We start from the raw sequence: 27,127 nt of genomic DNA, 5'->3' as shown, positions 1-27,127 counted from the left end.
AGTTGCATCCTAACCCCTAGACCACCCCTCTGTTTGAACAGCTGCAGCTTCTCACCAACCCAGCACATCCAGGCATGGGAAGCTGGGTTAGGTATAACTTGTGCTCAGGAGACTGGGCTAAAATAAACCCTGGTACCTTCCTGTGCAGGTGTTAGATATTATGGATACTAGGACTCTTCTAAAAGAAAAAACAATATATTCTGCAGACTCCCCTGACTCGCAAACTACTTCTCAAATCAGCCGCCCTTCAAAGGGGTTCTAGAACATGACCAGAAAGGCCCCTGTCCAGAAAACTTTCAAGTCACCAAATTGGGCCTTGAATTTCCTGTGTTATAATGGCCTGATCTAAAGACTTTTTACCTTAGGAGAATGGCAAAGGTTTCCTGTGGTGTATCACCTATTCGGCAGCATACAGGGCTCTGGAATGCTTTGGCTAGTGTTGCTGGACTTTTTCAGGAGGAATTCTTCAGAGTTAATTTCTCATTTGCTGTTCCCTTATATGGGCTGCTGATAACTACTTTGCTTTCTTCTTCTATTTCCAGCCACTGCCTTCCGTAGCCCCTCAGGTAAAGAAATGAACAATGTTTCTAGCTTTTTCCCAGAATACAAGAACAAGGGACACTCACTCCAAAGGTAACAGCCAGCACGTCTATAAGCTACTACATAAAAATGGAAATCTTTAGACACAGTGGGTTTGGCCTTTGGATTCCACTGCTGCGAAGTGGTGGAGGCCAATCTGAAAGAGGGCTGGGTAATTTTAACAGCAGCAGCATGGTCACTGAGCACGTGTTACTGTGTGTACACTAATATGGACCATTGATATGGGAGTCAGGGAGATTTTTTCCACCACTATGGACAGCACTATACAACCAACCATAGACTTGCCCCCTCACAAGCTACTGTGCGCTCTCAACACTCACATCAGGCCCTCTTCAGAATTATACTTGAGACTGCACCTGATTTTCAACACACAAGTCCCATGGAAGGCACTGGGAGGTATCACGTAATGAATGTTAGGCATGTGTTTAAGTGCCATGTAGTAATGGGGTCTCCAGTGATGGTGCTCGATGCCTGGGAGGTGAGAAGCCCAGATGCATGGGATACAGCTGAGGTCTGAAGGGTCACTGATCTGTTTTAAATCCATGAAGTATCAGATGTTTACTGGATTTGGTAGACCCATTGCTCCGCCTTCCTCTGGCAAACCCCTTGTTGGGTCTGCTGCATTTACAGTGGGGTTCTTCTCTTTGAGCTCCATTTGAAGAAAGTGTTCAATTGTGCAAACAAAAGCAAATCCCCTTTACTACACTGGATGGAGAGTAAACACAGAGAGAGGCCGATTATAGTCAAGTACCTGACAACAGCAAGGAAAGGCAAAGTTGCGTCTGTAGCATCATGTCTTTGATTCAGCTGGCCCTGCCAGTAATGATATGCAGTATCATGTCTGATTCCACACCCAGTCAATAACCATGTACACTGGGTCAGGCTGAGAACAACGGAGTAGCTTTTCTTTGATAAAAAACAGAATGATGTAGCCCAACCACCACATCTTTTTAGAGCAAGTTTTCTCTTTCTTGCAAAACATCCCTGCAAAGTGTTGTTTCATCCACAGACAGTGGATGAAATGGTTAGAGGTGCAAGCGAAGAAACATGTTTTTTATGCTCTGTTCTGCCCCCAACTCTGTCAGTTAATAGTGTGATGTCGGGCATAATTGTAATCTCTGCTCAGTTTCCCCATCTCTCGAACAGATAGGATTCTAATTCTTAATCCTATGAGAGAAGCCAGCATTTTCAGAGCAGATACCTAGAGTTAAGCACTTACATCCAGAGCCAACCGCCTACAGAAGTTGCCTTGTGTTAAGAGCTCCTCTGAAAATAATGAACATGGTGATTTTTATGCCTCTGAAAATGAGGTTGCTTTGATTTAGATGCCTCATTATGGTTTTAGGCGCCTGACTTTAAGCACCTAAGAGTGACCTTAAATATGCTCCGTAATGACATCCTCGGTTGTAACGTGCTATATAACCGTACTGTAGTGTTATTGCATTTGCTTCCACCGCTCCTTCTGCTCCCACCATCAACACACACAGAAAAAGAAAACATCCACATGATGTTATCAGTGTTAGGGCAAAAACAGGTACAAGACACCTGCTCCTGAACCTTCCTTTGGACTCAGTGATCAAGCTCATGGTGAAATACGGGGGGCCAGTGATTTTCAGGAAGCAGCCTTTTGTTTTAAGGAAATCAAAGTCTGAAGAAAACAGGACTTCCCCTTCCCACAAAAGACCACTTTTTTGGAAAGCAAAGCATGCAACAAGGTAGGAGCCTATGTAGGAATTAAATTAACTTTGCTTTATTGTCCATTCTTTTTAGCTATTACAATGGTATGGAAAATAAAGGGGTGAAGAGTCTGAAAGTTTCATTTAGTCAATCTGAAACAACTTCTTTCTGACTTCAAGTTCCTAACTGAGGATGCAATGATAGTATCTTACAACCTGGTTCTTCCCACAAATGGAGGCAATATTGCACCATAATTACACTGCTGGAAATGCTCAATCACAGGCCATCTTGGTATAAAACAAAAAGGCAGTTTTAGAATGGATAGGACACGTGTCCAAGGAGGAGGAGGTTTCAGATAACCAAAATAACCTTTCTGCAACAACATCTTACTCACATGTGCAGTTTTTAGACGCAGATGCAAATTCCCACTCAGTTTCACAGAATTTGCATGCAAGTGCTGCAGCTAAACAGATGTTGCTCAGATTACTTTGGTTATGGCAAAAAAAATATTTTGATAAAATCCGAGAGGAAATCAAATGTGACCTTGTGCATTCGAGGTGGGTGATATTCACCCTTGTACACAGAACTGGGCCCCAAGCCTAACCCCCATTTAAATCCTACATAAGGCTTTAAAGCTACACAAATAGGAACAGATCCTCCGTACGTGGAAACAGTCATAGCTATAACAGTCGATTTTACCATCCCAGTAGGTATTAAATATTTCATTGCAAAAGAGAACCAGAACAGCAAAAAAAAAAAATGGCATTACAGCTCTTTATTTCAGTGCCCATAACATACAGAGAAATAACTCACATTTTTGACACTAACATGCAAAGCACCTTTAGGTGGAATAGGACACATCAGATGACTGCCTTGTCCTCTTGCTACATTTGTATCCAGGTCAGGCAGGAAGACTCAATATTTCTTTACTTTCTGCTGTCCTCCCATGAAACAATCAGCAGTACAATGTGACACACTGTCTTCATTCTTAACCCAAAGACTTGCTGCTTAGATACTATGCACTGCTGAAAACTTCTCAAATACATTGCTGTAAACTTGATCAAGGCTCCAATTCTGCTCGTTTACACAACTGTCAATCTGGAGTAACTTCACTGATTGGTACGAATCTTCATGGCAGTTACTGTGGATTGACACTGGTTTAACAGAGCAGTGTTTGGCCCAAAGAATGAAATTCACTTCTATGCAGAGGGCCAGAAAAAGCCCATGCAATGCTTCTGTTCCGGCCCTCTGCACAGGGCTGAGTTTCACACCCATGGAGAATAACTAGGCATTCTGGACTATTTAAAAATCATGATGTTAAAAAAAAAAAAAAAAACCCAAAAGGGAGAAAATATTGAACCAAAAGGTTCCCATAAGGCATCAGCAAATCCCAACTGGATATGCCTTTGTTTTACATGCTGCATCTTTAATTTTTCCTCCCAGCAAACGAAATAAAAACAATGCATTGTGATCACTTTTCTCCCACAACACCTCTCCCAACAACCAGAGCAACTAGAGGGTTCAAGTTCTGTAAGACGTATCCTTTTTGGTAAATGCTTCTTATCAAACAAAATAAAAATGTTAAAAGCAACTTCTGTTCAAGTGACTCTTTTTAAAAAAAGCATTCCTGAACAATAAAAAATAGAGAATATATTTTTTTAAAAAAGACATTCAGTAGCACGTCAGCGGAGTCTGACAGACCTTCTGCCCCGACCTCTGCGACTGGGCTGGCCGCTAGTTAAGGCAACGTGTCAGGTTGGCACCATGAGGACAGCTGTTTTGGAAGGCAGGTTGCATGGTGTGATTGGACTGCGTCAGAGGGCCAGTTTCTCACGGGCACTGACAGAACCATCTTCCATGCCGAAGTAAACCACGTCTGCCATGTTGATAAAGAGACCTGTCTCCACCACGCCTGAGAACAGAATATTCACACACGTTAGGGCTCAAACCATGTCATCTGCCAAGCTTGCTCTGGCTACTCCGATCCTCTCTAGAGCGAGGGACTGTATGATTATTTACCAATCAGGCACTCAGAACAGACACCCAGAAGATATTTAGAAAGTAACAGCAACTGATTTCAATGGGTCTTAGGCACCTACATACATTTCAGGATCTAGGCCTCAAAGTCCACCATGGCTTTACAAATTCAGTCCCTATAGTGACAAGCCCTAGACAAGTGGTTCTCAAACTTTGGCATCATGCTCCCATTTTTGATTTCTGAAAAACCCTCACGCTCCCCCCCCCCCCCCAAATAGCAGCAAAACTTGAAAACTTGAGCAAAAAATAATAATAAACAGCTTGATTGGGGGGGGGGGGGGGGGGAGGCTGTGTTGCCTTGTGCCCCCCCTGGAATTTCTTCATGCCCCCCCCGGGGGGGGGGCACGCCGCCCAGTTTGGGAACCCATGCCTTAGACATTTATGTTTTTGGACATAAGCGGACATCACTATTTGAGGGGGGGCAGAGAGAAATGATTAAAGAAAAGTTTTCCCACTGGCAGATTACCCATAATTCACCACTACAGGATTTCTTGCACCTTCTGCTGAAGCAATGGGACTAGCCACTGTTAGGCTATCCCGAAATAGCCATCCCACGTCTTACCAGCAAGCCCAATATTTCAGGCTCGCTATTCCGCCGTCCCTGTAAACCTCAATCCCCAAGGAGTAAGGGACATTTCAGAACAGCGGATTATTTCGAAATTACAAAATAAGCTATTTTGAAATAAGATCTAAGTAAGATATGCAATTTGTGTAGCTCAAATTGCACATCTTATTTCGAGCTACGGTGCAGTGTAGATGCACCCTTAGGGAGGACAGTAGACTGGAGAGATGATCTAGGCTCCTTGTTTTTATGGGCCTGAACAGAACACAGAGTGAAGTGCTCGCTAATGCCCTGACTTTGCAACCAGCTCAGTGCAAGAGGACTCCTGCTCCCATGGAGAGCCCTGCTGAAGTCTGTGGGTCTCTGTATTGGTGCAGGGAGACAACTAGGTGGTCCTCAGAAAGATCTGGGGCTAAGCAAGTAGCCCCACAGCAACCAGCAGAGAATTATGCTCTGAAGCAAGCATTGCACAAACATACAATACACTTACACACAACAGCACCGGTGAGCTATACAAGGGAAGGGAGGACAAACATTACAGAATGTGGGAGCTTTGGATTCCAATGTGCTTGTCTTGATGGGTCTGTTTCTTTTTCTCCTCTACCTTACAAGCAGCCAGCTTTTTTGCCGCAGGGCACGTTTTAGAACAGAAAATACATGGAGCAAGATTTCCACTAGCTGCACCTGAAACCAACGGCTCCCTGCAGTGGAACACTAGACGCAGAGTCATGCATGGTGGCTTTCACCAGTTCAGTTAGATTTTTTTTTAGTAGCATCGCTGCCTGGGGCCCCAGGCTGACATCAACTGGCTGTTGGCTGCAAGTGCAGAAAAATATATTCAGAACCAGTGGAACAGTGAAAACTTGGGGTGAAATCCCCAGTGGTGTCAATGGAAGTTTTGCCATGGACATTAAGTGGGTGAAGAATTTCACCCATAACTTTTAGTTGTAACAACACAACACAGATGATCCATGTACAGCAAGTTACAGGAGGCAGAGAGTATAGCTCACTGCCAGATCGTACAAGCTGACTGCACTCAGGGCTGTCCAGAAAGTAGATGCTTTCCAGGTAATTCCAATCAGACTAGATGAGTTAACGGTCTCTTCTGGCCTTAAAAATGAATGGAAAAGCACCAGAAAAATCACCCGGCAGCCAGCAGCATTATGCAGGGAAATGCGGTGTTCACTATTTGTTACAAGCCTCCAGACTCCTTTCCCGGAACAACACTGCTGTGCCCATCCTGACAGCAAGGAATGAGTGGCCTATATTTAAATGGTCTACATATAATTATGTTCACCTGGGGCACTGAAAGTCAGATGCACTTTACTGACACCATGACCAAATGCCAGGGATCTGCAAGAGACATTCCCCTTTACATCTCCAGCTGCACATTGCTGTACACAGCACTGCTTGGTGCTGTTAAACTGCTGACACCTTCTCCAGCTGATGCCATTTAGCGGCCTGTGGAAGTGATCCCGTAATTCGTATACCAGTATAATTTTCCTGTGGGATGAAAAGGGGTTAAGAAATGCAATATACCATGGTTTTGTTGCCATTAATGGTTTCAACAGCAAACATCAATTAGGATTTGGGATGTAAAATATGGTTAAATTACTTAAATGGTCAAACACTAAGTTTAACCAGTTAATTGATTAAACAGGGCAAAGGCTGCTCTCCTGCCCTGCTCAGCTGCTCACAGTACTGCATTACCCATTAACATCCCTAATTAGGATCCAAGTAGTCTCTTCCCCAACACCCCATTTCATGGCCACGTACCCTGCCGGCAGGTAGACTGCTGCACTGGCCCATGCATAAGACCCTGCAGGATTGGAGATGATGAATTATACCCGGGCATAGCTAGTATGTTCTTTGTAAAATATAAACTCTGCTGGAAGGTTTTAACCCTTCGGGCTGGTTTTTGCAAACTTTATGCTCGGTAGTGCTTACATTCCTGTGCAGAGATGCCAACTTTGCCCTGAGACTTTTAGGGATGTTTAAAAAAAAAAATCAGGGAGATTGCTTGGATCAGCAGCAAGTGACAAAAAGAGCCAAATAGAGAGAGAGGTCTAGAGGAAGCATCTTGATCACTTGGTCTGCGTTTTAGATTAGAGATATGAAAGGTTAACCAGTTTGCCTCATCATTGACTCATCCTTAATGGGTGAGGCTTATTGGTTACAGTTAACCAATGGGGGCTGCAGCATCCCCCACAACCCGCCATAGGTGGGGGGAGATCCAGTCCAGCCAGAACTGCTCTCATCCGCAGTGGGATGTGGCCGGCCCTGGACAATGGGCATTCCAGCCTGGCCAGAGCAGCCCCTTGCCAGCAGCGGGGAGGAAGAAGGGGGGGGGAGTTCCAGGCCGGCCATGGCAGGTGGGGGTGGCTGCTCCAGCCCAGCCAGCTGAGGCCCTCCTGCCAGCCCATTTTAATCACGGTTAACCAGTTAAACATAACCCTGCATGGCTCCTTGTTGCACCCTTGATCCCAACCTCAAATAAGGAGAAGAGCAGGACTGGGCTTAGGAAAGCTGCCCTCCTAAACAGCTTGGAGTCCTTAATTACACCATAACCAGCTCTCGACCTGGACCTTCCTCCCAGGATGATCTTCCTCCTTTTCCCTCCTCTGTCATCTTCCCTCTCTCCTCTTCTGCCATGGCTGCCTTGTCCTGCCCCTCTGAATTCTCCTCTCCCCCAGCAAGGGTGGGACAGGAGACAAACCATAGTGATTGTCACTGGGAGTGGGGAGTTGCTGGATTCGCCGCCCAAGCCACAGGCTGCTCATTGTGCTGTAATTGACTCACGCAGACCCTGCTGGAGCTCTCTAGTTACTTAGTGCATGTTAGCAGCCTGTGGTTTGGCCAAGGAACCCAGCAGCGCCTCAGCCCTCTCAAAATGGCTTGCCTGCTGTCAGACCCTGAGTGCGCAGTTTGTGTGCGTGCCACAGGGTGGTGGTGAAGAGTGCCCCATTTGCTCAGACTCCAGTGATAGTGAGTGACTAGCAAGTGTGGGCACATGCATGGACACTCAAAAACTGTGTGCGCTTGCAAAATTCTCAAAAATTTACATTTATGCCTGAACTACTAGTTTCCTGATTACATGCAAAAATTGTGTGGATTATGGAAAATGAGAGAGGGCTGGCACAAGTCTGCCACTCACAGGGAGTTAGGCTGCAGAATCAAGTTTAAATTACTTACTTGTGTCCCATCTCTCACAACTTTCCTTCTGAAGAGATGAATGAAACAATGCTGCCACCTGGTGGACAATCTAGTAATTAAAGCTATCACTTTTTCTTAACGAATATAGTTTAAATCACAATCAAGGCACTCAAGCTTCTGACTGGGAGTTGAAATATACAAGTTTCATATTTTACTTTGACAACGCACAAAGAGTCATATGAGTAATTCTTTGTAAGCTACACAATAGTAACCAAAATTCCTCTTCCTAAAGCATCTGCACTTTAGATGGGGAGTGGAATTCCCAGCTCAGGCCATGTGCTTTGATTGAGGTCTGTGGCTGTAGCAGCACAAGTTGTGACTCAGACTAGGCACCTAAGTATGTACCTATGATCTTAGTTAAGATCATTACCCCACTTGGCACTCATGCTCCCCAGCAGCTATGCAGATGCACCCCCTACATCACAGCCCCACCTGTGACTTCATGACCATGTCAACTTTGCCGACAAGGTCTCAGAGATACAAATCATTCCAACTCTCAATGGGACTTCAACGTTTTGAAGAATCCCAACCCAAGACTCCATCAACATTGCCATGAGGCGCTTCTACCAGAAATGGCGCAAAGAACGTTCCAAAAAGGTTGGGATCTAGTTCTCTGAATGAAGTTACACTGCTCTAAAGTCACTGACATCAATGGAAATCCATGTAATTGACATCTCACACAAGATACTCAAGCACTGGCTAACTTTAAGCATTCAAGTAGCACCATAATACTCTCATGCTTAAAGTTCGGCAAGGGCTTATGTTTCTTACTGAATGACGGTTTCAGGACTCATGCGGACTAAAACGTTTTGTTGTTTTAGCTATATTGGGAAAGTTAAAGTGACAGAAACCCCTGCAGGATAAGCACTCTTATGCTGGGTCAATTCATTCCAATTCAGGAATAGCCAAAAGTTATACCAGTATAACTTCATGGACTCATAGATGCTAAAGCTAAATGGAACCACAGTGGTAATTAATTTCATCTGACCTCCTGCATAACACTAGACACAGGATTTCCCCCAAAGCAATTCCTAGAGCAGATTTTTTTTTTAAGCAACAGGAAGTGAAAATAAACACTCACTCCTGATTTCCAAATTCTCAGTGATGGAGGGTCCACCATAACCCTTGGTAAATTGTTTCAAATGTGAAAGTAACAAACCATTAACAAATGGTGACTTGTTTCCAATGTAGACCAGAGCTCAGGAATTCAGTGGTATTTTTAATCTGAGAGATTACCTGGTATCATTTTTATAGCTGTGTTCACTTCGTTCCACTTGTGGGCCTTGTCAAACTTCCAGTCCAATATGAAATTCCCATTGTCAGTCACCACGGGACCCTACGCAAAAAGATGCATCATTAATTACCTTGTTGGGTTTTTTTAAACTCCACCACAAAGTTGGCGGCTCGCACAGCTTTCCATTAGAAATAAATGTCTCAAACAGAAAGTTTAAAAAGAAGAAAATTGCTATTATTCAAGTATATAACTGCTCCGCTCATTGGTCTGCATGGCGGAGTTGGGAGGGACAACAGCAAAAAACGAGCACAAAGTTATCCAGTTTACATCTGGTCTTGTGGATCTATGGAAAGCACCTAGATACATTTCTGGTCCCCCTTCACCAAGCTATGTACTTGTGAGATGAATCTGCTCCCACTGAAGTCAATGGCAGAATTCCTACTGCCTTCAGCCATACAAGATGATACTGCTATTACATGGCTCTTAGTCACATTCTGCACAGAGATTGGAAGACATGCTCAACAGAACATGCCAGTTCTTAACTTAAACTTATTTCTGGTTTATAATTTAACCCAGTTAATGTAATTTCTAACTGGGCAGAAGGGTGCGAGAGATTGTGCATATCTTCCTTCACAACAAGGAAGGAGGTGAACTTCATATATCTTTAGGTTTGTACACCAAGTGGGGAGGGGAGTGAACATCTGTGTGCTGGAGTAAATCCCTTAAGCTGAGTCCTCTGGAAGGTCGATTTAAAGTATGCAACTCCAGCTACATAGAATAGTACAAGTACAGACGCCGGCCAGAGCTGCCTTTAGCTCTCTTGCAATGCCTCAGCCTTTCTAATTTTGTCCCCACATTTGTATTGTTCTTTTGAATTCCTCTTAGCAATTTGACCCTATTTTCACTTTTTGTAAGACTCTCTGCTGATTTTCAGGTTATTAAGGAGCTCCTGATGGAGCCATCTTGGCCTCTTACTATTTTTCCTACCTTTCCTTCATAGCAGGATAGTTTACCATTGTGCCTTTATTACTGTCTCTGGGAATCTGAGAATCCTCTAGAATTCCTTTTCCCTCTAAGATTTCCTTCTCAGCAGACCTCACCTAGCTGTTCTCTAAATTTATTCGTCTGCTTTTTTGAAGTCCAATGTTCTGATCCTGCTGCGCTCGTTCATTATTTTCCTTAGAACCATATCAATCACTTCACAATCACTTTCAGTTGAACTGCCTAGAATTTTCAAGATTCACAACCCACTTTTCTGTTAGTCAGAATCAAGTCCAAAATGGCTGTGCTTCTTGGTATTTCCACCACTTTCTGAAACAAAAAATGTATGGAACATTGTTTTGCTGTGTTTCCTGAGCCACCATAAAGAGGTCTGAGTTTCAAAAGGGGACGCTCAGGAATCAAACACCTGAAATCACTAGCCAATTTTGAAAATTTAAGCCAAGTGTTTTGGTTTTTTATAAACATTCAAAAACATAATGCATATGTTCACATAGACATTATCCATCACATTTGCCATGCTCCGCACATGTCCACGTGGGGGAGTGGCCTTCTTCAGTGACCTCTGACCATACTAACCGCTTTACGAACAGCCATCCTCAGCTCAGCAACACCACCAAAATTCTTGGTCAGTGCTCTGGTGACTGGGACATAAGCCATTGGAATGACTTCAATGGGGATTCCTTTCTTCCACTGCTCCCCAAGGTTCTTAGAATTTTTTCTACAGGAAATTGGTTGGAAACGGGATTAATATTAACATGACAGCACTGAAAATATAATAAAATAATAATTTATTGTCAAATTATATTTTATAAACAGTTACACACACACACACACACACACACACACACACACACACAATCCCAAAGGGCACAACATCCAGATCCTTTAGGGCAGGTGTGGCCAATCCATTTAACAAAGAGAGCCAAAACAGCAGCAGAAAAAATGTGAGGAGCCGCACCAGAATTGTCGGGGGGGGGAAGGAGGGGAGAGAGAAGAAGTCCACCTGAACAGAACTGTCAATCAAAATATATATATAAAAATATAAATATTTTTTTTTAAAAAGGAGACTGCCCGTGACAGCCACTATATTGGGCACAATTTTTAAAACCCCGGAGCTCCGACCAGTAAGCACAGGGAAGCTGGGGGGAGGAAGCCAGCAGGGGACTACTGGGGGGGTGCAGGAGCAGCTTTGCAAGCCGCACTTTTGGGGGGCAAGAGCCACATGTGGCTCGTGAGCCACGGGTCGGCCACTGCTGCTTTAGGGGTAATTCAGAGGACCAGCAGAAGGCTGAAGGCACCATTCAAATCTTTCTTGAGACAGATTCAGATTTTAAGGCCAAATGGGACCATTAGATCATCTAGCTTGACTTCCTATTTAACACAGGCCATAGGATTTGTTCAATTAACTACCCAGACTTATCCAAAAAGACTGCAGGTTAGTTTTCTATTATCCCACATAACAGAGATGGAAGTTAGCATAAGAGCAGAATGTCGATGCCCTGCCAAGTGGGAAAGGTGAGAAGGCAGGGGCACTGATGAATTCTGAAGCAAGCATGTTCGCCCATTTGGGACCAGTGGGGGTTTGCCAATTGACAAACGCACGCCAAAATTCAATTCATGAGGTGTCAGTAAGTTTAGGCTCACTTCAACCCGATCCTCTTCCCAATGACATCTAGGGCCAAGTGTCCACTGACTTTGTTGGAAGCAAAACAATGCGCTCACTCAGGGAACGAGCTGACATATTTAGCTATGACAGAATTTGACCCTCTATCTCCACCCCTGGGAATGAAGTGCAGGATGTATTTTACCTGTAGTCAGCAACGACAATGAAACATTTTGCATAGCCTGCAACTATCTTTTCCTGTGTCAAGCAGCCTCTGTGAAGAAAATTAAGAAGTGAACACATTAAACTGACCTTGTCAGGAGTGGATGGGCCCAAAGATTGGCAGTATCCCTCAAGTCTCCCCACTCATTCTGGAGGTCCCTCTTCTCATAAACCTAATGTAAGTTAGTGTATGTGAAAGGTACCTGACATGGCCACGGTCACCCAGGTGATGGCAAGCAACCGAGCATGTGAACATACAAAGACTCTGCCCAAAGGGAACTTAGCACAGACACCAGGGACATAGACGGCATTCTCTCAACTGCTACAAGTGGCCCCATCAGGCCCAGGGTGAGGCACAGGGATGGACAGGCCAATATGACGAGACCTGCTGGAGGGATATCTAGGATTGTCAATTGTGACACCGTTTGAGGCACTGACTTCCATGGAATCCTAGAAACACAAACCTGCTCCTGACCAATCTGTGTGAAAAAATGAAAAATATCCCCATCAACCTTAGCAAAGCCTCAACCCAAAGCAATCCCTGCTTGTCTCACTCGATGCTGTTTTTACTCCCACTTCCGCCCGAGGTCATATTTGGATTGTAAGGTCTTTGGGTCAGACACTGTCTCTCACCAGGGGTATGTCTACACTACCACCCTAGTTCGAACTAGGGTGGTTAATGTAGGCATTCGAAGTTGCAAATGAAGCCCGGGATTTAAATATCCCAGGCTTCATTTGCATCTTGCCGGGCGCCGCCATTTTTAAATCCCCGTTAGTGCGGACTCCGTGCCCGCGGCTACACGCGGCACGGAGTAGGTAGTTCGAATTAGGCTTTCTAATTCGAACTACCGTTACGAGTAGTAGGAAGCCTAATCCGAACTACCTAGTCCGTGCCGCGGGCACGGAGTCTGCACTAACGGGGATTTAAAAATGGCGGCGCCCAGCAAGATGCAAATGAAGCCCGGGATATTTAAATCCCGGGCTTCATTTGCAACTTCAAATGACTACATTAACCACCCTAGTTCGAACTAGGGTGGTAGTGTAGACAAACCCCAAGTTTTTCAACAGAGGGCCCCGGATTTCAATTCAGGCCTCTCTATGCTACTGTCACAGAATCATTTTTAATAGCACAAGTAGATTAATCTGTGTGTTTCTGCCTGCCACACTGCAGCTGTGAGCAGATAAAAGGAGGCATTACTTACCCGCCACCTTTGATAAGGCTGAGCTCAGAGTCCACTTCGTCAGCTCCGTCAATGGCAACATCGAGCTGTGGGAAAAGAAAGCATGGCTTGGAAACTTTGGGAAACAAGTTTACTCTTCATGAAAGCTGGCTTGGAGCAGGCACCTGCTGTATGCACAGCTGCACTCAGTCCTGTAACGCGTGTATCTGCTAACAACCGCCCACGTTTGTGCACAGTAAAGCACGCTACTGCCAGCAGGCCTGATGCTACATGGAGAGAGTCCAACCAACACCCAACTGAACCCAACATACTCTTGGAATCAATCAGTGATGTCTAGAAGGCATGTAAAGTGCACTGAAAACCAGCTCTGGGAAGACTCAAGGCCAGATGGCTCAATACCAGAGCTTATGGAAAACATTTACAATCAGATAAGCAGCCACAGATAAACCGCAGGCAGTGAAAACAAGTCCGGCTCTAACCTAGCACACCACCTCAAGCTGCGGAGCTTGTCTAGTCTTGTAAGACAAGTAGGGCCAGTACATGAAGGAGGAGGATCCTGGAAAACACAGGTACAGCAGGATGTGGTAGTGACTCAGCAGCTTGTACTGTTCACTCCGGATCAGTGCTGAATTGACACACAGCATGGGCTGCTAGAGGTGCCACTGAATCTTTACCTAGGGAGGAGTTGTTAGCTTCAACCCACACCTCTCCTTTCCGAGTCCTGGTCAAATTCCAACACGCCATGTCAAGGACCTTCTACTTTACTTAATTTCATGTTTGTTCAGGATTACAGAGTGGATTTAGTGCTCATGAAATCAAGAGGTCAAATGAATTGGCCAGAAGTTGCCAGAACAAGTTTCTGGCAGCCCATATCCTGGATCTCCACTCTAACTTGTACACCTTCTTTCAGTGCATCCCTGGCTCTCTCCTGAGCAGATGCTCAACCAGCTTGCAGTTCTGCAATGTGTGTAAACCAGGACTAACACACACCAGGCTCATTTCCACCTGTGACCTAGCATGCAGTCCAAACCTGGGTCCTGACAGCTGAAAGGGCAGTGCATTATCTCAACACACTAGCCTGGTCCCTTCTGCAGGAGACATTATCGATGCTCTACAGATACAAAAATATTTCATTTCTTCAGTTCCCTTACCTCTGGATGCCTGTCCAGGTCACTTAAGGTTAAGCCATGCTGGAGGATCAACTGACGGGCCTACACAGTGAAAACAACACAAAGGTTTTGTCAGTTTAAAAGATTCCATAAAAGCTGCACACATGGATTAAACTCATTGTGTCAGTCTCCCAGCTCCAAAGTCTGACCAAAGAAACTGCTTGGTCTCCCCTGCCACGGCTTCCAAAGGCATATGGTCCTGCAGCCACAGCAGGAGAACCAAGCAATAAGGAGAAGTCTCCTTGGCACATTAGACACTTGCATTCTGTAACAAATGGCATTGCCACTGCTTTGAAATACAGCAAAGGACTCAATGTTCAGCTTCCCGGTTCCTCCTCCTATAGCACACCATCCATTCCTATTGACTTCAGTGGGAGTTACTTAAATCCTATAAGATGAGGGAAATACTAGGCTCCTGGGTTCTAGATTGTGGAAGAGACCAAACTAACTCCCTGCCTGATCTTGGATGAGTTGCTTTCTCTCTCTCTGCTTCAATTCGTTCCCCTCTGTGCAATGGGGACAGTAGGAGTCACACCCCAGAAGTGCAAAGAGGTTTAACAGTTGGAAAATTTTTGTTGCTGTATGAAAAAAATCACTTTTCTGTTAAAAGAGGAAGCGGATGGGGCAGGAACCAACTTCCCAGACAAACTGGGAAACTCCCCTGATTTTGTCACGCTTTCCAATGATGGTTTAATGCATCCTAACAAAAAGTGGCTCTCTGTCCCCTATGCCAATTACATTGTATAGAAGTTTAGGTGTCTGCTGCACTCCTTTTAATTCAGACAGAAGAGGTTACCATTTATAGGTCCCAAGATGTAAGGTTCAATCCCCATCCAAGCTGGGATTACAGCAAGTTGCATTATCTGAGACATATTGACCCATAACATAACCTGACTCAAGCCATTGTGTCAATCTCCAGGCTCATTTCTGTGTATTGTATAAAACAGCAGCAATACCAGGGATGTATCAGCCCCTCGGAAGTCTTAACTACAGCTCATATGTCCTAGTATTTCATTTTCACTCTTTTGTACAGCAGTTAAGACACGTTTTTAAAGAGTTAACTGATTTCACTGCATGTAATGAGATGTGATTCAAATCTTTTGTATTTCAGTGAGGTTTTCCTTTAAACTTTCTAGTCAAGATCCTGATGAAGGGAAAGAGGCAGTGGAGTTCCACTTAAGTCAGTGGGGCTGATTCAGCAGAGGACCTGAAATGCTGTATCTGCCACGCACACAGGTCTCAAATATGACAACATTTGGGATTTATTCACTCCGATGGGACAGGGAGACTGGGTTGTCAGTGTCATAAGCAAACGCAGAGTCCTTGTGACCAAGACGTGACCAACAATGCGACTCCTGCACATACATCCAGGATTAGAACGCGACTTTCCCTATAGCCACATGAAAAAGGTTCCCGAAGTGTAGCAAGGCAGACATGAAACCACCCACCCCTTGGAATCTCACTGCCACGCAGCCGGCTTTGACTCTACAGCTACTTTAATTAGGTGGAGCCTAGAGCTCTTTTCTCAATATTAGATGCAGCCCTATCCCTTGTTGCCAAGAAATAGCCCAGTTGCTTGGTTACAACCCCTTAGGTGGCCACCCAGGTGATCAGTACATGCGCAACTCAAGAGGAAAGGGACAAATACACAGGGCCTGTTCCTGATCTCATTTACACTGGGTTGGCTCCATTGATTTTGATGGATTTGTACCAGCGATAGAGCAAGGTGAGTTTCTATCAGGCCACCTGACCCTGATTCTCCTCAGCCTTACACTAGGGATGTAAAGAGTAGTCAAACAGACGACTACTCACATCCCACCCCCCTTGCTGCCTCTATATCAAAGGCAGCAAGGATGGAGATCGGGAGCTGGCCTAAAACCTAGTTCCCCCCAGCACCGTCTCCATGGGGGTGGGAGAGGGGAATGGGACAGGACAGGCAGAGGCACAGCAGCGCTGCGGCTCTGCCTTTTAAATGTACTAAGAGTCACCTGACTCTTAGTACATTTAAAACGCAGATGTGCAGTGGGGGACCCAGTGCAAGCTGGGACTGAAGCAGTTCTGGCTCACACCGGGTCCAGACTGCTGCAGCTCTGCTTTTTTAAATGTAATGAAGTTGCACTGACTGCTTAGTTGCAGCTAAGAACTACAGCTTGCCCATGCATGCCTGACTGTCCTCTTCCCATTTTCTTTAGGCAGTCATGTGACACAGAATGCTTTCTCCCATGAGCAGAGTCCACAGTAGATTCAGCTACAATTGTCTGACATAATTCACATGAATATGGAGACAGCAGTAAATTCCACCACCAGAACTCTGAATAGCAGGACAGACGCTTGCTGCAAAAATATTGCTACTCACCATAGGCCAATTTTCCCCACCTAAAATCATGCACTACGTCTACACTGGCCCCTTCTTCGGAAGGGGCATGCTAATTTTGAAAGTGGGAATAGGGAAATCCACGGGGGATATTTAAATCCCCCGCGGGATTTAAATAAACATGTCCGCCGCTTTTTTTCCCGGCTTGGGGAAAAGCCGGAAAAAAGCGTCTAGACTGGCCCGATCCTCCGGAATAAAGCCCTATTCCGGAGGATCTCTTATTCCTACTTTAAAGGAATGACATGCATCTGACGAAGTGGGTCTTTGCCCACGAAAGCTTATGCTCCTACACTTCAGTTAGTCTATAAGGTGCCACAGGACTCCTCGCCGCTTTTGCAGAAGGTTCCCCCCCTCCCCCAACTTTTTTTAAAAATTACTGTGTGTATCTGGCAGCATTTTGTGTATGGAGAGTACATTTCACTCTCTCCATGAACATTAATTATTATTATTATTATTCGTATTACATTAGCACGCTTCTAGGCACTGAATGTGATACACATCTTTCAATGATGATGCATGCTTTTATAAGTTCCAGGCTTTCAGTAGAGACCTCTCATGCTACATTTATGGATGAATGGAGATGCCTATCTCCTAGAACTGGAAGAGACCTTGAAAGGTCATTGAGTCCAATCCCCTGCCTTCACAGCAGGCCCAAGTACCATTCCTAAATGGATAAATGGTATGAAAACAGAGTATTATGTACAGTGAGTTTATCAGGTTTGAGACAGGAGTTGCTCGTAAAACAGTGAACCCTTTGCTAGTGGGCACCAATGGTTTCGGAGTCACACTGCGCGCACGCACTCACCGAAAAAGAAGAGAAGGGAAACAGAGGCAATGAGAAGTGCAGTGACTTGCCAAGTTTCAGAGCAGGTCAGAGGCAGAACCAGAATAGAATTTGAGTCCCCTGACTCAAAGCTCTGACTAGCCAAGTGGCCTATTCACTGGGCCACACTACCTCTGCTGGTGACCTGTTTGCCCTTCCTATCTCATGAACTTGGCTGAGGCTATCACTCTCGTGTCATACTCTCAAAGGGAAGGGGAAGCACATCTTGGAAGAACATTCCTGAATACTCCTATTTCATTATGAAGGAAAGAGAAGCACGGAGCTAGGGAATACAATTTGCCTAAAGTCACACAGGAACTCCGTGGCAGAGTCAGGAACCAAACTAGTTCTTGACATCCATTCCCTCTCCTGCCCCAAAATGTTTCTTCCTCTCTCTGAAGACACTAAGCTAACATAAAGTATGATATAAAATATGTAAAAGATCTCACAGGTAGGGACAGATTAAGCTGATTTCTCTTCAGGAGTTCTATGCACTTCAGCTACGTGTACTTCCTTATCTTCCTGTGCAGGTGATCACACCAACGCAGCATGCAGCACAAATTTTACCACTTCCAGAGCCTGATACAAAGCCCTGTTAATTCAGGGGGAATATTTCCAATAGATTTTGGCTCAAGATCCTAATTCAATATAATTCACAGCTTTACTATACAGCAGGAGCCATGGAGCGAACCAGATGGTACCTCCGACTTATAGATGATGCGTTTCAGACAATACCACAAGTCTCTCAAAAACTGCATGGGATTATTGCGCATCTGAACACAGGGCAATGAGTATCCATCGCCCCACTTGAAGTCATGGCTGTGAATCTAGCAAAGTTCTTTTTTCACTAACTGGTGCTTTGAAGAGATTTTTCAGATGATTCAGAAATTGCCCTAGAGTTTGCACAGACCAATAGAATGTAACCCGAGAGGTTTAACCATACGGCAGGCCCCCGGAGGGGAGAATATCTTTACCTGAAAAGATGTTGGGATACAGACGATATTCAGTTTCTCCTGTCTAACTCTCTCAGCTGTAGGAAGAAGCAGAAGCATTAGTTTGCTCCACAAACAACCGAGTTAGCAGAAAGCGTAACAAGTTTCACTTTAAGAAACTTTAGTTTAAACAGCCTCTTTGAAACATTCCCATTACTTGGGACTTACCTTTATTTGCAAAGAAGAATCAGGCACAAAATACAAACAAGTGCCATCCTGTGCTGGACAAACTGTAGCTTCTGGTGACAATCATGTTTAAACAACTTCTCTGGGTCAGCCTATGATGAAAAGGCTAATGACCCATCTCATATCGGAGCAGTAGAGCAAGCAAGAATTGTGCCTAGTCAGTAAAGAATAATTCATCACCTAGGGAATTAAATCTTACATTATACACATTTTACTGCACTCCTTGTAAACAAGGGAGCTTCTGGTGAATAACTGCAGCTGGCAATGATTTTGCTGCCTCAGGGCCTCATATCATGTATAATAAAAAGCACTTAACTATATAGTAGGGGAATGACTAATAGAACAAAATCCAGTATTCCCATTAAAAAAAGTTTAAAGTTTCCTCCCGTGTAACCTCAAAAGATTAACATCTATTAAGATAATAGATGTTATTATGGACTTAAGATAATTCCCCAATAAATTTTTTTCACAAAATGTTATGTTTCAAAAGTAAGCAAATCCAGCAGCCTCATTGAGTGAATACGGATAAGTGCAGTCTAACGGAAACAGGTGATGCAGGCAAACTCCCCACGTTCTGATCATTCAGAAAGACCTGCTTTTGGCACCCCACTGCTCAGATATAAGGCCACGCTCAACAGTCTTTAAGGTCAATCATGCTTTATAAATTTATTCACAGCTCAAAGATCTGGTTAGAATCGAGACCAGATCTGATATTGAACCACAAACTCAGGAAACAGGGGTTCAATTCCTAGACTACCTTATAAGTATTACAAAATAATACTTATACCTAGAACCGAAAAAGTGCAATCTAGTAACAGCTGAAACTTTCAGCAGCTACACAAACTGAGAAAGAATGGGCCGGCCCTTAACCTAAGCCACATTGTGGGTCAGTGGTAGCGGTGGAATTAGACCTTTAGCTCCAACTGGAGCACAATTCAGGAGACTGGACTGTCTGGCAACATGATGAGCATAAGGGGCAGAGCAGAGCTCAAGTCTAATTAAAACTCCAGACCAACAAATTCATTACTTCTTAGTGCCAGTCTTTACAATGAAACTGAAGCACAAGGTCAGGGTTTAACTTTCTGCATGACATCAGATGTGCTGACCAGTCTTCACACTCAAGGCTTCTACTTGCAAGTCAGCTGTTCATTGGGCAGGCAGGCATTGCATCTCACTTGTACAGCCTAGCATTCCGGTTAGTGGGGGCTGCTGCAGCAGAGGGCTTTCCTTAGGATGGAGCGAACGTTATTACCATACCTAGGCGATGGACAGCGGGGACAATGGTAGAGCCACTTCCAATTCCCAGGACTTGGTTATTCTGCAAACCAGAAAAAGGTAAAAGAATGTTTTCATTGCACATTAGAAGGGGCTCCAATACAGAGCGACCACAGCAACCCACTTTGACTCAGACGATCCCCCTTTTTAAGCTCCATTCACGATGTCCTGACTTGTTTCCCAAAACTGGACATTTGCCCCCTTTGCTCTTGTGGCAGGGTTCAGGTGACAAGCTTTCAAGAGCAAACAGAACAAATGCTAATGGCAGGGCAGGGGGTGGAATTGGCCAAATGGCAATGTCAGCTGGCTTGTGTGGGGTTTGGACCAGCAGCAATGCCAGGAAGCTCAGAGCAGTCTCTGAGCAGTGTCCCAATGGCAGTATCCCATGTTAAGTTTAGGGAAATATGGTCACCCTACTCCAACAGAATACTTCCTTTGCTTCTGCTTCTGGAGTATGCACAACTCCTGCAGCAGGACCCCTGCTCAGAAATTTAACTGACACACACACACACCCCTCCTTTGCTTAGTTCAGACAGAAAAATATCAGACAAAAAATAGCAATCCATGGTGAGCAGGAAAAACAGTTTGTCTTCATGGAAGAGCCCACATGGTACAGAATTCCAAGTAACACTCTGGATCTTAAGGGAAAGATACTCTCTATATTTACCTGGGGCATGGGTTCCCAAACTGGGGGGTGGGAAGAAATTCCAGGGGGGACATGACACGACTCGGCCACACACACCCCCGTCAATCCCACCCCAAGTTTTTCTGCTATTTTTTTTGGGGGGGGGGGCGTGAGGGTTACTCAAAAATCAAAAAGGGGGCCCTGATGCCAAAAAGTTTGGGAACCACTGACCTAGGGCATGATTTTAAAAAGTAGTGAAGTGTCAGCGTGGTTTAGATGGGAGTTGTTGTTAGAAACCCAGACCCATAATGTCTAGGAAAAACTAGAAAGACTGTCCCATTTGGAGCATACAGGAGCCTGACTAACCCTTCAAAGGAGTAAGAAAAGGTGAGCTCCAAAAAGATGATATTCCTTTGCACACAGGGGTTAAGGATGCCTGGGAAACACTTCCCACAATACCAGCATTGAAAAGGTTCCTGAGGCTTGGGATAGATAGGGATGTGAACGACTAGTCAACTAATCAATAAGCAAATGCTTATCAGACAGTCGATTAGTTGCTTCCCCCCCATTCTGCCTCTATCACAAAGAGGCAGCAAGGAGGGGGGAAAGCACAAGGGTGCTTCAAAGCGGCAATGCCCGGGCTCCATGTAGCACTGCCGCTTCGAAATGCGGTGTGCAGCCCAGGGCCAACTGGGGACTCGACTCCCAGCTGGCCCCAGGCTGTACGCAGCATTTCAAAGTAGCAGCGCCACTTGGAGCCTCCCCTGCTGGTCCTGGGCCCCATGAGGTGCTGCTGCTTTGGAATACCTCATGGAGCCTGACACCGGGCTCCCCGCGGTGTTTCAAAGCGGCAGCGCCGCATGGAGCCCGAGGTCAGCTGGGGATTCTGAGTCCCCAGCTGACACTGGGCTCCATGTGGCACAGCCACTTTGAAATGCCACGGGGAGCACAGAGCTAGCGGGGAACTGCTTAAGCCCCCAACTGGCCCCGTGCTCCCCACACCACTTTCGCCTTTGAAGTGTAGCAACAGCTCTGGAGCTGTTGCTACACTTCAAAGGTAGAGAAGTCGATGTAAATTGCATCAACTGTTCAATTAGCCAGTTAATCTAAATTTAACATACCTAGGGATAGAGCCTTGGTCATAAAAGGTTTCGTTTTAACAATAAGGAGTCCATTGGCACCTTAAAGAATAACAATTTTATTGGGGCATCGGGATTCCACCTCAGCCAGCATGAGGGGATCCCAATACCGTAATAAAATTGTAAGTCTTTAATAGTGATGCTAACGAATAACATTACATTTAACTGGTTAACCTTTTAACTGGGATTTTACAGCCTTAGTCTTTAACATGCCACAAGGCTCCTTGTTGTCTTTGCTGAAACAGACTAACACGGCCACCTCTGAAACCTGTCATTTTAATATCGGATTTTTGCTTCAATAGCTCTTTGTAAACCAGCACCTCCGTTTCTAAACCAGGGCTCTGGAGTACAGCAGTTCTCTGCCTCTGGGACACATTGAGAAGATGCTCCTCCTTCCACCTCCACCCCAACCAAAACAGAAAAACAAATTAAATGAAACTTCTCTGTCTACCTATTACTCTGCAAGACAGCTGCAACCTTCAGAGCAGGGGAGGAAGTTGAAACAACCACTGGATGTTGCCTTTCAAGGAAACCACAGAGTGAAATACTGTTGCTGAGATCAACATTGCTCAGACAGGACTGCTACCCAAAGCAAGAAATGCAAGGGCATATACCCTGACGCAGGACTGCAGGTCAACCCACTCCTCACACCCAGAAGTCTGATCCAGTTTGCTCTGTAGAATACATGGTGTGACAATCTGAGTTTTAAAACTTAACTTATATAGAAAGACTAACTGTATAGCCCTGGATTTTCCAGGATGGTAGCCTAGTTCAGGAGCATGATTAAAGCCGTTCAGTCACATCTACACATTTCTGTACTACAGAATTAGACACACTGGGAGGCAGGGAGGATGGGTTCTGCCATGTTGAAATGACACACTGCACTATGGATCCGCTTCTTACATTTCCGACTGATATTTAAGTGTTGGTGGGACCTAACCGCATCCCATACACACTTCTATGCTGTTTGCCTAAAAGCAACTTCCTCAGCAAGCATATAAGGCTTCCGTTCACTGGAGTTGCTGAGCTAGCACCGGAAAAAAAAAACCCACAAGACGTTAGGTTAAGATTTTACTGCTTAATCACATTCCTCAAGTGAGTTCACTGCCACAAGGTATCACCGCTTGGTCCTTATATTTTATCTAATGTACAGTTTAACGTTCCTTAGGCCTGGCTACATTAAAATGTCAAATCGATCCAGCTAGGTTGTGAGGTAGCAAAGCCAACCTAACCTCCTAGCGCACACAGCAAAAATTTGGTGGAGGAATTTTCCCATCAACCTAGTTACCGCCTCTTGAGGAGGTGGATTAACGACAGAGATAGGAACATGCCTCCCGTCACCATAGTGGGTGTCTACACTGAAGCACTATAGCAACCTAGTGCTAACATTTCAAGGGTAGACAAGTCTTGTTCCACTTAACGTCATACCAAGCCACTCCCATGGCTGATGCTTTGACTGGAGTTGAATGGCTCAGGATGGAGCTACCTTGTTTTGGCCAGTGGGAACACTGCATCAAGATCACACGCCAGGAGGGGTTAAGGTTTTAGCTAACCCCTTAAATGATATTAACAAAAGTTAAACTCTTTAAGTATGACCAAAGGTTGGGGGCTCTCACATTACCCCAGCCGCTACATCCCTCACCTCTACACACTCATTGGAGATTCTTCTGCAAGAGGAGTCATGGCAGACAAGCACATCTGTATATTCCCAGATGGGGAAGCAAAGCCACAAAAATGAGAGAATCAGTCGCCTGAATTCTCCTCTACTCCTGCGGCGGGTGGATCAGGTGAGGACAACAAAGAATGAAACTGCAATCCTCCAAGAGAAGCTTAAGATCAAGAACAGGAGAAGGAGACAGACAGACAAGGAGGTCCAGCAGACCATCTAACACCTTTGCAAGAGCTCCTACCAATTGATTTACTATTTCAAAAGACTTAAGAAGCAACTACAGGCTGAACCTCCTAAATCCAGGACTCTGGTCCGGCAACATCCGTGATCTGGCAGGATCACGGATGTTACTGGACTAGAAAGCCCCAGCGCCCTGGCGTGCGAGCCAGGAGTCCAGCAGCATGAGAGCCGCACCATAGGGACTGGTGAGCCTCAACCTGAGGAGCCCCAGCTGGGTGTGGCACAGCAGGGCAGCCACGGAGCCCTGACCCAGCACCAGGAAGCCCCAGCCAGGCAGGACAGAAGTAGAGCCATGGCGGCTGGGAGCTCTGTCCCCAGAGAGCAGCAGAACTGGAGCAGAGCCAGCAGGAGGGAGGGGCAGTGTGCTATGAGGCCAGGGGCAGGGGACCTCCCCTGATCCGGCAAATTCCCTCATTTGAGACCAGTCAAGTCCCAAGAGTGCCGAACCAGGGAGGTCCAACCTCTACTACAAAATTAACCTGGTTTTATCTATAAACTAAATCAGATCATGTGTTTTAACCAGACACACGGAAAGTCAACGAAGTCAAGAAGCTTTCCTTCTGGACACAGACAAAATAAGCTATTCGCATTAGGGATGTTAAGGACTAGCCAACTATCTGATAAGCAAAAGATTATTGGATAGTCAGATGACTCATCAACTAGTCGATCCCCACCCCTTGCTGCCTGTATCAGAGAGAGGAAGCAAAGGGGGGGGGGGAGAAGACGGGATACTTCAAAGGGGCAACACCGCACAGCTGATCCCCAGCTTAGTTGTGGGGCCTGCCCCTTTGAAAAGCCGCCTGGACATTTGAAAGGGACAGTGCAGAACTGCTGAGCCGGGGACCAGTTATGCGGCTGCGCCTTTGAAACGCTGAGGAGGTGTTCAAAGTGGCAACGCCGGACAGCTGAGCCCTGGTTCAGCTGTGTGGCGCTGCCCCTATGAAATGCTGCCTCGACATATCAAAGGAGCTGCGCCGCACAGCGGAGCCCAGGATCAGCTCTGCCACATGTGGAGCTCGGAGTCAGCTGGGGACTCTCCAGCTGATGCCGGGCTCCTTGTCCTCCGCTCCGCATGGCATTTCAAATCGGTAGCACAGCATGGAGCACAGGGTGAGTGAGTGAATCTGAGTCCCTCGCTGACGCCGGGCTCCACGCTGCGCTGCCACTTTGAAATGCACAAGAGCCCCCCCGCTGGAGACTCTTTTACATTTCAAAGTTGGTACTCACATGCAGCCCCGGAGTCAGCAGGACTTCCTGTATTCCTCCTTTGAAATGTACAAGAGCCCCAGGAGGGCTCTAAAAAGGCCACACTTCTTTTACCAGAATAAAAATTGTACTTAGTGCATTTTAGTTTTGACACAGCACACACACCTTCACTCTTCAGTTCTGATTTCCAGGATGATTTTGTTTTCAAACTGACTGAGGCTCAATGTGTTTCAGTTAGGCCAGTACCAAACAGCCAGATCTAAAGCAGATTCCTATGTGACTTTAGGGATGTTAAAAATTGTGTAATTAGAGTAACGCCTAAAATCTCAGCCACTACACGATTGCCCGCTGCGAAGCCTCCCCAGGAACAGGTCTGCCAGCCCCTCTCCGCCCAGCTCCGCTCTCATATAGGAAGTTTCCCTGCGGCAGCTAAGCCTCCTCCCCGGGAGCAGAGGGGGCAGCTAGTGCCTGCCCAGCTCTGAGGGAGGTGGCTTCGCTGAATGTAAACAACACTGTTAACCAATATTAATCTGCTTATTGGTTAAACGGTTAGTCATTTACATTCAAACATCCCTACTTTCTACAGGTCACTTTGCTGTTTTGCCTCAGCTATCTTTCCTGTAGGACTGGCGTTGGCAACGTATGGCACACGTGTCATTAGTGGCATGCAAGATGATTTTCAGTGGCACGCGGCCGCCTTCTGCTCTGGAAGCCTGTGCGGCCAGGCTCAGCCCTCTCCCCCTGGCCTCCTCACCTAGCACTGCTCCCAGGGAGCTGAGAGTCCGAGAGCTGTTGCCCTGCCAGTGTGTGCGCTGGAGGCACAGGAATGTGGGGACAAGAGGGGGATGAAGGAGGATGCAGCGCACACTTAAGTCTACTCAGAGAGATTAATGAAGCTGCTAAAATGTAAGGAGGATTATTATTGACTTTAAAAAGTATCAATGGCGTGCAGATCGTAACTAGAGGAGAATACACTAAATATTGGCACGCCACTTCTGAAAGGTTGCAGGGCCCAGCACTAGAATGTGGTTAGTACCTTGCTAATTCACAAATCAGTTCATTAAATCTGTGTAGGTCTCAGATACAAATATGATGAGCACCTGAGGAATGCTTACGGAGCTGAGCAAGGGCCGTCAGAGAATACTGGAAGATATCAGTATCTGGCCACAACTTGTGTGGAAAATAATTAATTTTAGTACTGCCCTGAAAACGAAAAATATTAGCACTGCAACACAGATCAGCCAAAATAGTCATTTACAGAGTATGCTCCACCCTGCAACAGACAACTTGTACCAAGGAAAGAACGGAAAACTGTCCCATGCAAGGCACACAGCTGAAAGGGGGTTTTGCTGTATGCAGTGGAGCTGCAGCCATGGGAGTCCCAGGGGATATGAAGGAGACAAGGGTTTGTGATGCAGGAAAGGAAGACTCCTTCGGAAGCACTGAGGCTTGGCAACAACCCTGCCAGCACATGTGCAGGAGGCCCACGGCCAGGAAAGGGTAACGCCATGCCATGCCCCTCACGCTCGGAAGCTGCAAGGGCAGAACCTCATTCTGCAACAAATTTTACACACACACACACACACACACACACACACACACACACACACAGTCACACACACACACACACACACACACACACACACACACACACACACACACAGTCTTTGCCCGCCTGCACGTGCTGGAGTGCAGGATTATGTGCACGTCCCACGGGGCAGGCAAGTTGCAAAGCATTTTGCTGGGGAGCAGGGGGGGGGGGGTCGCTTTTACAACTCGCGGGGGGAGGGGAAGGAGCTAGTGCAACCCACCCCAATAAATGGGATTTGGTGCAAAATTGCGGGTCCCTACTCACCTTCACGTGGTTATCGACAGCTGCCCAGGCGGCCGCTCTCTTCGCCTCCTCGGACATGTCGCTGCAGCGGCTGCTGAGCGGCCTGCGCTCCAGCAAGGGCACGTGCAGCCCGCACGGAAGAGCCCGGGCCGCCCCACCCCCTGCCCTTGCTCCGCCTGGGGGCAGCAGCGCCGCCAGCAGCGCGCGGGCCAGCAGGCTCCCGCGCCGCATGCCGAACCCTGCCCCGCCCCCCGGCCCGGGCGG

At 46.1% G+C, this 27,127-nt stretch overlaps 1 protein-coding gene across 1 annotated transcript; it reads right to left on the bottom strand.

Annotated features, from left to right (window-relative positions):
* Nucleotides 1-3,037: 3,037 nt before the first annotated feature.
* Nucleotides 3,038-27,127, bottom strand: RPIA (ribose 5-phosphate isomerase A). Its single transcript, XM_006111603.3, has 9 exons — nt 26,885-27,127; nt 20,133-20,193; nt 18,672-18,727; nt 14,483-14,542; nt 13,353-13,417; nt 12,134-12,202; nt 10,902-11,043; nt 9,326-9,425; nt 3,038-4,189 (listed from the first exon to the last, which is right to left on the bottom strand). The coding sequence occupies exons 1-9, from the start codon at nt 27,092-27,094 to the stop codon at nt 4,092-4,094; spliced, it is 861 nt and encodes a 286-aa protein (XP_006111665.2). The 5' UTR covers nt 27,095-27,127; the 3' UTR covers nt 3,038-4,091.

The sequence above is a fragment of the Pelodiscus sinensis genome, chromosome 5, assembly GCF_049634645.1.
Source record: "Pelodiscus sinensis isolate JC-2024 chromosome 5, ASM4963464v1, whole genome shotgun sequence".
Taxonomy (NCBI): Eukaryota; Metazoa; Chordata; order Testudines; family Trionychidae; genus Pelodiscus; species Pelodiscus sinensis.
The sequence above is the reverse complement of the archived record's forward strand: the minus strand, read 5'-3'. Positions and strand labels throughout refer to the sequence as shown.

What these genes read in the sequence shown, in the direction of transcription:
- RPIA (XM_006111603.3), bottom strand. Translation starts at nt 27,094, where the DNA reads ATGCGGCGCGGGAGCCTGCTGGCCCGCGCGCTGCTGGCGGCGCTGCTG. An exon ending in CTGTCGATAACCACGTGAAG is followed by an intron (nt 20,194 to 26,884) that starts GTGAGTAGGGAC and finishes TCTGGTTTGCAG; the next exon opens with AATAACCAAGTCCTGGGAAT. An exon ending in AGCTATAAAAATGATACCAG is followed by an intron (nt 4,190 to 9,325) that starts GTAATCTCTCAG and finishes TTCTGTTCTCAG; the next exon opens with GCGTGGTGGAGACAGGTCTC.